The sequence below is a fragment of the Mandrillus leucophaeus genome, unplaced genomic scaffold (assembly GCF_000951045.1).
Source record: "Mandrillus leucophaeus isolate KB7577 unplaced genomic scaffold, Mleu.le_1.0 Scaffold1174, whole genome shotgun sequence".
Lineage (NCBI taxonomy): Eukaryota > Metazoa > Chordata > Mammalia > Primates > Cercopithecidae > Mandrillus > Mandrillus leucophaeus.
Window position 1 is genome coordinate 484,526 of NW_012100032.1, and position 11,691 is coordinate 496,216.

The following is an 11,691-nucleotide window of genomic DNA, read 5'->3' on the forward strand; positions in this document are numbered from 1 at the left end:
GCTGGAGTCATGCAACTGCACACCGAGGAATCCAGCAAATCATCAGAAGCCAGAAAGAGGCAACACAGGACTCTCCAGCATATTTCAGAGCAGGCCTGGTCCCGCCAACACTTGATTTTCATCTAGCCTCCAGAACTGCGAGACAGTAATTTTCTGTTTAAGTCACCTGGTTCATCATACTTGGTTCCAGTGGTCCTGGGTGGTGAGGTCCTGGGCCCTCCCTCCCAGCTCCTGGTTGTGGCTCCCTCCTGGGGAGAGGGGCTCCTATTGTGGTTTGTCTCCTTCGTTTCCCTTTACAGTTGTCCCCTTCTATACGTTTTCATAGGCCCCTCTTCCAGATCCTGGAAGCACATTTGCTTTCCTCAAAGCATCCCCTAGGAATAGGGATAGGGGCTCTCGTTGGAAGGAAAGGTTAGAAAGGGGAAAGGATCATTTGACTTTACAGATGGCAATGTCAATATCAAGAAATGCCTCTTCTCCCAGAGAAACTACAGCTAGAACCTACAAATGTTGCTCCCTAATCTGTTGCTGCGTCTTGTTGGCGAGATCCTTGCTCTCTTTAGTGATGACAGAATCCCACGCCTCCTCTTGGCCCCTGTGATAAGATCATGGGGGTTACCTGGAGTCTGATCTCCTCTGGAAGCTCCCCAGAGCTGCCTGCACCCTGAAGCCCTCCCTACCTGCTCTGGCTGGCAACTGTCTCTGGTTGAGCAAGCTTCCTAAGTCTGTGCCACAGCCAGGCCCCTGCTTTGGGCTGTCTCTGTTGTTAGATATCTTTTCACATCTGCATCCCATCTGCCCAGCGAACCTGGGTTTCCCAGGTTTCTTGTCTAATTCCTCCTCACCCTCTGGCTGGCACAGAGCATGAGGAAGTCCCCATGCTCCAGACGATGATGCTGCTGCCACAGGAGATGGCACTAGCTGTCCAGGGAGGGCTGAACCCTTCCTTCCTGGAAGCTGTGCTCCACCCAGAGTTTCACTTTTCCCTCCCTCCTTCCTCATCCAAACTGAGCACCTACCCAGGTGCAGTGGCTCACACCTGTAATCCCAGCACTTTGGGAGGCAGAGGTGGGGAAATCACTTGAGCCCAGGAGCTCGAGACCAGCCTGGGTAAAATGGTGAAACCCTTTTTAATTAGCCAGGTGTGGTGGTGGGCGCCTGCAGTCCCGGCTACTCAGGAGACTCAGGTGGGAGGATTGCTTGAGCCCAGGAAGTGGAGGTTGCAGTGAGCCATGATAGCGCCACTGCACTTCAGCCTGGGTGGCAGAGTGAAACCCTGTCTCAAAAAGAAAAAACAAAAAAAAAAACAAAACATAAATTGAGCACCAGCTGAAGATTGTGGAGGACAGTGGAATACCAAGGATAGGGTTTGGTTTGGTTTGGTTTGGCAGCAGCCGGTGATGGGCTGCCTTAAGGGAACTGCGATCTGTGGAGAATTAACCACCGGGCTCTAGTGGAAAGTGGCCCTGTCTTTGGAATCTCATGGGTCTCCCCAATCCCTGAACACGTCAGGCCTGCAGGCTGTTGCTTTTGGGTTTGGAGAAAGGCATGGGGGCTCTGACTTCATCTCTGCTGGCCTAAAAGCCCTGAGCTTGGCATTTCCAGGACCAGGAAATACGAAGATGTGCTTCAGGTTTTGCTGCAGCCTGTGATTACATGGGCCGATGGAACAAAGTCTTTGGTGCTCAAACAAGCTTCTTATAAAATCCCAGAACACTTCCCAGAGTCTTCTGCTCCTTAGCGTTGTCCAGCTCAGCATGGTGATGTTTTCAGGGTGTATGTGTGTATGTGTGTGTGTGTGTGTGTGTGAGAGAGAGAGAGAGATTCAGATGCACAGAGGGACACAGACTACCTCTGCCAATAGGACGAGAGCTAAAAGAGGAGGCGAGAGAAACTCCTCCTCTCCCAGGTGCCTTCCCATTTGTGCTTTATGGCAGCTCTCATCACCGTGGAGTTGGGTGAGCTTTCAATCCTTCCTCCTTTTCCTTGTTGCCACTTTTTGGCATCCCCAGAGCATTCTTCATCGCTCAGAGCTCTGCCCGAGCAGTATAGGTGTGTCCCAGGGCCAGCGCCGGGAACAATGCTGTCCATTGAGGGCTGTGGCCTCAGTGCTCCCTTATCAAAGCCCTGGTGTTTCTGGGCACTGCGGGCAGAAGTTTGGCCTGCACTTCCCTTTGTACCCTTCACATTACTAAAGGGGAGGCTGTTTTTGTGCTGAGCAAGAGGTCTCCCACGGAGGGCCCAGAAATGCATGTGGGTGCCTGCAGGTGGATGGGTGCATGCCCCAGGGAGCTGACTTCATTCATTTCTGTCTCCAAGTGAGAGGAGGAGGGAGGCCTAGCGAACTGTAGGATCTGAAGGAGAGGATATTGGTGGGCTTCACTTTCGAGCACAAGGGAGATGAGCAGTGGAGCTTCCAGACGCTGTTGCAGAAAGGTGGTCGGGCCATGGGTAGGAAGGTCGTGCAGTTCTTGGATCTCTGTGTGTCCCCACATTTGTCAGGGTGCTCCCCTGCAGACATTAGTGGCAAAACCCATGCAAGAAACATGGCCCAGGTGCTTATCTTTGGGTGAGTAAGGGAAGGGGCAGCTGGGGAGACGGAGGTGTCATTCCAAAGCTCCCCAAAAGAGGGGAGAAAAGGAGCCATCACTCCTCCCCAAGACAGTGTGTTCTGTGGTGGCTTTAAAAGTCGACACCAAATGTACTGAGTTTTTGGAGCTTGTTAGAAGGAAGGAAAAGCGCTTCAAGGTGCCTGAGCCTTTATCAACCAAAAGTGGTCTCCTAATCCCCAGGTATGCAACCAAGTCCAGGCTGTCACGACTCCTGCCACAAACCCCGACCACCGGTCTGGGAGGCAGAAGATCTGACCTTGAGAAAGTCACTCAGTCTCTAGGCCCCAGTTTTCTATCTGTAAAATGGAAATAATAATGATTGCAGAGTCACACAAAGTAATGCAGGTGAAAGCAGTTTGCAAACATGTAAAGCACTTAACTTGCATCCTTCCTGGGGGCTCGGAGAGCAGGGTGGCATTGTCACGCTGTCTCCCGCGCCACCACTTCTCTCCTGCGCTGCTCTTCCCACTGGGAACTAATGCAATCTTCCAGGTTATTTCTCTGTGTGAAAGTGGGGAGGAATCCTGCCTGTCCCCTAATCTCCCTTTGGTTCTTTTCCTCCAGACTGTAAATTCACCTGTCACCCAGAATGCCGCAGCCTGATCCGGTTGGACTGCAGTCAGCAGGAGGGTTCATCCCGGGACAGACCCTCTCCAGAAAGCACCCTCACCCTGACCTTCAGCCAGGTAGGCGACAAAGCTCCCATACCAGGGTGGGAACAGCCTCTGCCGGTGCCCCAGCTTCCACTTTTTCTGCCAGGAGCTCTGGTGAGCAGGAGATGGCATGAGGCCTCAGATTCCACATGCACTGGATGGAGTTCACAGACACCCTGTTCCAAGGGGACTAGGGACGGTGACAGAGAGAACCCTGAAGATACTCAGAAGTCCCCTGTAGTTCTCCCCCAGTACAGAGCCTATTGTGGCTTAGGGCTCTGAGCCAGAGGTGTGGGTATGGATGAGCAGTGGGGTGGCTTCCAGAAAAGCCTTCTGACGGTCCCTAAAGGCCTCACAGCCCTGGGACAGTGGAGATGCTGGGGCTGAGGCATTTCAAGCACATTGTCCAGCCAGGTCAGCCCAACCTTCAGAGGGGCTGGGCAAATGTTCCCTCCCTGTGTTAAACAACCAGAAAATGGATGTCCAAAGCAGTTTTTGGTTCTGGGTTTTGTAAAGACACTTGAACTGCAACGTATCTGAACTTTGATTTCTAGGATTTAGAATGGAGACAGAGGAGTGTGTTTGTTGCTTCTTGCATTGAACAAGCATTTATTGAGTATCTACTGTGTACCAAGCATGGGTGAGAGTTGGGGTAATAAAAGATACGTCATAGTTCTTGCCCTCAGATCGCTTACATTCTGGCAGGGGAGGCAGAATACCAACAAATAGCATATACTGTGATGCATGTTGCAATAAAAGTATGAACCAAGTGTTTGGATACATAGTACAATTGTTTCTGCTGGGAGAAATCAGGGAAGGCTTTCCAGAGGAGGTGATGTTTGATTTAAGCCTTAATGTGTGGGATGAAGGTTGCAAGTCAGGGAAGTAAGAATATCATCCTTTAATTCATTTAACAAATAAGTTTCAAATGTTTACCATGTGCCAGGCCCAGGAATGCTGAGGACTTAATGATGAAAATAACAGACATGGCTTCTACACATCCAGGGCTTACAGTAGGGTAGGGGAGCGAGACTTTAAACAAATATATATCCTGTGTCTCTGACGGAAAAATCTCAAGGTGCTGTGAGAAACTATATTGGGGGACCCAGGTGCTGGATGGGGAACTCACGAGCAGCCCCAGGTCTCCAGAGTAGCCTCACATGCTTTTTCTGGAACACAATCAACAATGTTCAAATGCCTAATTCGCCATGGGTGTTACCAGCCTCCCAGCTGTTCTCCCATGCCTTTCTCTCTCCCTGGACAAAGAATTATTAGAAAGCAAGAATGATATCTTTTTATAAGGGTGATGCTGGATTGGTTCTAAAATGTATATTTTAAAACTCTGAACATCTCTCCAAAGACGCTGCAATAGTAACTATTTCTGGTATAACCTGAATGTAACCAGGCCTCTTGGAAGGGCCTTGCCCTTAGCAGGAACCTGTCCATCCAGGGTGGGGCACAGGGAAGGGGGGGAGGCACATCTGGCCCCCAAAAGCGCTGATGGGCAGTGCAGATGTTTCCTAAAGGTTTTCCTCGGAAGATGGAGGGAGGAGGTTACATAGCACACCATAAAGCAACATTTCCTAAAAATCATATCGAAGCAATCTTTTCTGGTTTCGATTTGCTTTTCTCTTTGGGAGCTTCAAGTGTCTCTCCTTTCTGGTCTCCTCAGCCCTGCCCGTGCCCCGCCCTGGAGCTCGGCTGCCCCTATTACTTTCTGGGTCTCCTCTTTGGGTCTCTTTCTATTCCTTCCTCTAGAGCAGCAGGTCTCAAAAGACAGCAGTTTTGCTCATCCCCTAGCATGTTTGTCTGGAGACATTTTTGGTTGTCACAACTTAGGGGATGCTACTGACTTCTAGAAGAGGCCAGGAATGCTGCTAGCCGGCCTGTATTGCATAGAACAGCCCCCCACAACAAAGAATTATCTGACCTCAAATGTCACTTGAGCCAAGACTGGGAAACCCCGCCCTAGAGTGGCGTAGCCAGCTCCCAAGTGTGGCAGGCAAAAGGCCCGGGGAAGGCCTGGAGTTGGCTGGATTCATTGGCTCATCCTCCAAATGTCAGCAGTGAAGTGGTGCTTTCAAGTCTGAGTTTTTGGAAACAGAGTGACTCCCTTTCATCTGTTGGAGAGAGGAGTCAACCTTGGAACCCTCTGGCAAGTGAAATCAGGGCTTGTCTAGAGCAGAAACACCACTGAAACATTGCAGAGGAAGGAGCCAAGAACCCCACGTGGGAGCTGAACGGCCCCCAGTGGGCAAACAGCCTGGCATGGGCTTTGCTTCTGGGCCGACCGGATCAGGCTGCTGCTGTATTTGCCTTGGACAGGCCTGACTGCATGCTTCAGCAGAACTGGGGCAGGACCCAGCCTTCTATCAATAAAACCTGGGCCCTGCTCCAGGCCCACTCGCCTCTTCTGAAAAGCCTGTTTATGCTCATTTCCGCCTTGGCTTGCTTTTCTGTTAAATCTCAAGATGGAACTTTCTTTCACCTTGACATCGTCACCTGGGCTGAGCTAACTTCATGTGCTAGCGCTGTTTTCTTGGGGGATTTAAGGGAGCAGGGGCTCAGGTCTGAACTCAGCTAGTTTTGGGTACATATGGCTTAGGGGGTCTCATCTCGGTGGTATTTCTCCTCTCTGATCTTTTTTCTTTTTTCCTGAGACGGAGTCTCACTCTGTTGCCTAGGCTGGAATGCAGTGGCACAATCTCAGCTCACTGCAACCTCCACCTCCTGGGTTCAAGCAATTCTGTCTCACTCAGCCTTCTGAGTAGCTGAGATTACAAGTGAGCTCCACTGTGCCTGGCTAATTTTTGTATTTTCAGTAGAGATGGGGTTTCACCATGTTGGCCAGGCTGGTCTCGAACTCCTGACCTCAAATGATCCACCCGCCTTGGCCTCCCAAAGTGCTGGGATTACAGGTATGAGCCACCACACCTGGCCCTCTCTGCTGTTTAAGGAAAAGAAAATCATTTATTTTCCTCCATCCAGAGAGAACCATTCTTTATTAACATTTTTATGTGTTCTTCCTGAACATTCATATATTTTTCAAAACATGATTGAGATCACCCTGTAGATAAGTATTTGGCCTCAACATTTTGAAAGCAACAATCCCAAGGTTCTAACTGTCTTGTCTCTGCCATACCAGAGGGAGGCAGCTGGTGAGGAAGGAGGGACAGGTGTGGAAGCGGGCAGGCATGAGCTCAGAATCCCCAATGGCAAACTCAAAAGGTCACTGGAAACAGGCATCAGAAACCGAGGAAGGCCACTGGGAGTTGTTCTGTGGTCGTTTTGTCAACCACAGAAACGAGGGTTTCGGAGTCTCTCCTTAAAGATCTCTGAGGTCTCTGATGTCGGACTTTTCCTTGGGCACCCATGTGTGACCAAGCAAATCTCCTTCAAGTCTACCCTAGACCCCTTTTTCAGTTTAAGCCTCATTTGCTAAGGAACATCATCGCTATTGGCTAAAGACCACACTCAGTTACCCAAACAGCTGCAGTTCTTTTATTTAGGATTTTACACCCCAAAGAATTTATACTTCTGGTGGTCTTTAAGGGGCTCTTATCATGTCACCCCTGGGAGGAAAAAAGCCCTCAGTGGCTCACGATGAAGTGAGGCCTCTGATGGCTTGGTTCAGTCCTTTCGCTGCCTATGGAGAAGCTGGCCCCAAGAGAAGAAGTCTTTGTCCTTGCCCACCACTGTGGATTCTCATTATCACCCGCTGCAGCCCAGGGCAACCCCAGCAGCTCTGTCCCTTTGGCCTTGGGTGCCACTTTTCTTGGTACATGGAATGCACGAATTGCAAAAGAGAAACTACCCCTTCCACTGCAATCCCTTCCAGCACTACCCCTTCCACTGCAATCCCTTCCAGCCAGTGCTCAAGTGTTATGCCAGCAGGCCCAGAGCCCGACCCCTTCCTCCTGACCCTCCAGAGTCCCTGATATGGTTTGGATGTATGTCCCTCCAAATCTCATGTTGAAGTGTGGCGTCCAGTGTTGGAGGTGGGACTGGTGGAAGGTGTTTGGGTCATGGGGGTGGATCCCACATGAATGGCTTGGTGCTGACCTTGCGATAATGAATGAGCTCTCGCTCTATTAGTTCACACAAGAGCTGGTTGTTTAAGACAACTCTAGCATCTCTCTCTTGCTCTCTCTCGAATGTGACACGCCTACTCCCACTTCCCCTTCTACCATGAGTAAAGGCTTCCTGAGGCCTCCCCAGAAGCCAAGCAGATGCTGGTGTAATGCTTGTACAGCCTGAAGAACCCCTAGCCAAATAAGCGTTTTTTCTTTATAAATTACCCAGCCTCGGGTATTCCTATATAGCAACACAAAATGGACAAAGACAGTCCCTGGTCAGCAACCTCGGCAACCAGGCTCCCAGGCCCTCAGCTGCAAAGGCCAGCCCCTCCCATGGCCATTCCCAGACCACACTCAGGCACCTTCCCCACTCAGGACTCTGGCCCTGCTCATGTTCCACCTGTTGTCTATTTACTTCACATTTCTCTTTAAATAGACTTATTTTATTAAATTTAAATAAACTTGTATTAAAGGAAATTTTAAAATACCCTGGAATCACTGGTTCGATGTACTTAAGAGTTTTTTCTCAGCACACATTAAATAGACACTTATAATTTCTTTTAATATGTGTCTAAGGACTGCCTCAAATTTATTCCACAAATACTTATTAAGCCAGGCACTAGCCAGGCACAGTGGCTCACACCTTTAATGTCAGCACTTTGTGAGGCCGAGGCAGGAGGATTGCTTGAGCCCTGGAGTTTGAGACCAGCCTGGGCAACATAGAAAGGCCTTGTCTCCACTAAAAATTGAAAAACATTGGCCAGGTGTGGTGGTGTGCACCTGTAGTGCCAGCTACTTGGGAGGCTGAGGCAGGAGGACAGCTTGAACCAAGGAGAAGGAGGCTGCAGTGAGCTATGATCATGCCACTGTACTCCAATCTGGGTGGCAGAGTGAGACCTTGTCTAAAAAAAAAATCCAGGCACTGTTCTAAAGTCCTTTCAGGTGTCATTTGTGGGAGATGCTGCCCTATAGAGGCCACTCTCTTTGGCCATCTGGTGCCTGGACTACCAGGGCACTGGGTCCAGGGAGTGCCTAAGGGGCAGCGTGAGCGGTGAAGAGAACTCCTGGGATGCTGAGAAGGAATTGCCAGCTGTTCTTACCAATACCAATGTGCTCTTCCAAAGGAGACGTGGATCTGGATATACTGATACGGAATTGTGCGTGAACGCAGGTCCCTCCACAGTACATATAGGACCAGGCCATTTGTATTTTGCAGGTATACAAACACGTGTGTGTGTGTGTGTGTGTGTGTGTGTGTGTGAGTGCAGAACAAGGGCCTGGCAGTGCTAAGCTAACTACTGACAGAGATTTCACCCTGGGAGGGGGTGGACATTGAAAGGGGTAGAGTGAGACTCTCACCTCTTGCCCTTTGTTTCTGTGTTATTTGAAGAGCCAAATGCTTTTCATATGTTCCTAATGTCTTTTTTTTTTTTTTTTTTTTATATGGAGTCTTGCTCTGTCGCCCAAGCTGGAGTGCAGTGGGGCGATCTCTGCTCACTGCAACCTCCACCTCCCGGGTTCAAGCAATTCTCCTGCCTCAGCTTCCTGAGTAGCTGGGATTACCGGCGAGCACCACCGTGCCCAGCTAATTTTTGTATTTTAAGTAGAAACAGGGTTTCACCATGTTGGCCAGGCTGGTCGTGATCTGCTGACCTCATGATCTGCCCGCCTCGGCCTCCCAAAGTGCTGGGATTACAGGTGTGAGCCACCGCGCCTGGCCCTGATGTCATATTTTTAAAGGCAGTAAAGGTTTTCTTAAAACACAGACTCTTAACCTGTATGCCTGAATAGCTAGGTTCTAATCCAGATTGTGTAGATGAAATACTTGACATATGAGCCAGGACAAGCCTCTTAGTTTCTTTGAGTCTCAGGTTTCTCCTCTGAGAAATGGGACCCTGTGAGGTTCCATCAAGAAGAGGCATGTGAAAGCGTGAGTGGACAAAAGCGTGAGTATTCTAGGTGACAGTCCGGGGCCATCTCTGGTACCTCTAAGAGTCTTACTAGATTTTTTAACTTTGTTACTCCTGTGATGAAAACCCTCAGTGGCTTCCCATTGCCTTCAAAATGACTCTAAATCTGGATTAGCACACACAACCCTTATGGTCTGGCTCTGCCAACTCTCCAAAACACCAGAAAGTAGGGCTATCGTCCTGGATATAAAACCAGGACTCTCTGGCTTTGTGATCTGAGTGGACATTTTTTGCTATAAGGCTTATAACTATCATTGAGGCCCCAAGTCACTGTTCCACCCTGTGGATGAGTCCCTGTCCCCACTCACCAAAGGGACAGATGGCTTCCAGGGTTCCAGGATAGATCAGCCTGGTCAGCCAGCATTTCAGCCCTGCAGGTCCCTGCTGCCTTTCTGCCTACACCCGCAACCCCAAACGCTGTCAAGCCTTAGCAGGACCCCTGCTGTAATCACCCCTCAGCCCCTGCCAGTCCTCAGCCCCTGCCAATCACGCCTCAACCCAGTGGTGACTCCGCTGGCTTGGAGTTCTGTGTTTCCCGGCTCCCAGCCCTTTGCTCCCTCCTGCAGACATGCCACTGTCTGCGTTAACTCGGTCTCTACCTTTCCAGACCCTTGAGAAGAAGAAGCTCCTGTGGTCAGTCCTGCCTTGTCCCTCGGCCCAATAGCCACGTGTTGAACCTAGGATGACCACACGGGGGAGCCAGAGAGCAAGAAAAAATGCGCTTAAAGAGGCAGGTGCTGGGGGTGGGGGTGGGGAGATGTGTCCTTGCCTGAGGCCTGGGGCTCCCTAACACGCTTGATAGACCTACCTGCACACCTCTCAGGAGGTGCAGAGTCTTGGGTCTCTTCTGAAAGCTTCAATACATGTTAATTGAAATGTGACTGATAACAATAGTAGCTGACATTTGTTGAGGCATACCTGTGTTCTGTCTACTCATTTCATTTATTGTTGAGAGAAGTGTTGAAATCTCCAACGATAATTGTGGATTTGTCTATTTCTCTTTACAGTTAATATGTATTTTGGAGCTCCATTAATGGGTGCATAAACTTTTAGGAATGTCTTGGTTTTTTTCTTTTTTTAACAGGCAGGGTCTCACTCTTTCACCCAGGCTGGAGTGTAGTGGTGCTCATTGTAACCTTGAACTCCTGGGCTCAAGTGATCCTCCAGCTTCAGCCTCCCAAGTCACTGGTACTACAGGTGTTTGCCACCATGCCTGGATATTTTTTGAATTTTTTGTAGAGATGAGGTCTTGCTCTGTTGCCCAGGCTGGTCTTGAACCCCTGACCTCAAGCGATCCTCCCACCTTGGCCTCCTAAAGTGCTAGGATTACAGGCACAAGCCACCACCTGGGCTACTTTTAGGGTTATTATGTCTTCTTAGTTAATTGACCTGCGTATCATTATGAAATGACCTTCTTTATCCCTGTTAACATTCTCTACTATGAAACCTACTTTGTCAGATATTACCATAGTTACTGTAGCTTTCTTTTAATTACCATTAGCATGGCATTCCCTAATCCACCCTTTCATTTTTAGGCTATGTGTCTCTTTATATTTAAAGATCATTTCTTATAGGCAGCAAATAGTTGGATCTTGTTTTTCTTTAAACCAATCTGCTCATCTCTACCCTTTGAGTATTTAGATCATTTGCATTTAACGTGATTATTGCAGTGGCACAATCCCAGCTCATGATATAGCTAGATTTTAAGTCTATCTTCTTACTACATTTTTCTTTTCTTTTCTTTTTTTTTTTTTTTTTTTGAGACAGGATCTCATTCGGTCGCCCAGGATGGAGTGCAGTGACACAATCATGGCTCACTGCAGCCTCAACCTCCCCAGGCTCAGGTGATTCCCCACCTCAACCTCCTAAGGAACTGGGACTACACATGTGCCACCATGCCTGGCTGACTTTTTTTTATTTTTTTGTAGAGACGGGGTTTCGCCATGTTGCCCAGCCTGGTCTCAAGTAATCAGGGGCTCAAGTGATCCTCCCACCTCAGCCTCTGAAAGTGCTGGGATTATGGACATGAGCTATGGAACCCAGCCCGCTATTGGTTTTCTATGAGTATTCTATCTGTTCTTCGTTTGCTTTTTTTTTCTTGCCTTCTTTTGGATTAATTGAATATACTTTATGATTGCATTTTATCCCATTTGTTGCCTACAAGCTTTAATCCTTTGTTTTGTTATTTTAGTGGTTGTCTTAGCGTTTACAGTATATAAATGGTCCTTAATTTATAGGATTACATCCCAATAAACCCACTGAAAGTTGAAAATATCTTTTTTTTTTTTTTTTCTTTTTGAGACGGAGTCTCGCTCTGTTGCCCAGGCTGGAGTGCAGTGGCCGGATCTCAGCTCACTGCAAGCTCCGCCTCCCGGGTTTA

General features: G+C 48.9%; 1 protein-coding gene across 2 annotated transcripts in view; it reads left to right on the forward strand.

The window, feature by feature from the left end:
• The window catches only part of RASSF5 (Ras association (RalGDS/AF-6) domain family member 5), an 88,298-nt gene that overhangs the window by 26,502 nt on the left and 50,105 nt on the right, over positions 1–11,691 (forward strand). For both annotated transcript variants that reach the window (XM_012001072.1, XM_012001079.1), the window contains exon 2: positions 3,177–3,298. In XM_012001072.1, the coding sequence (XP_011856462.1) occupies positions 3,177–3,298 (122 nt within the window). The remainder of the gene's footprint in view (positions 1–3,176; positions 3,299–11,691) is intronic.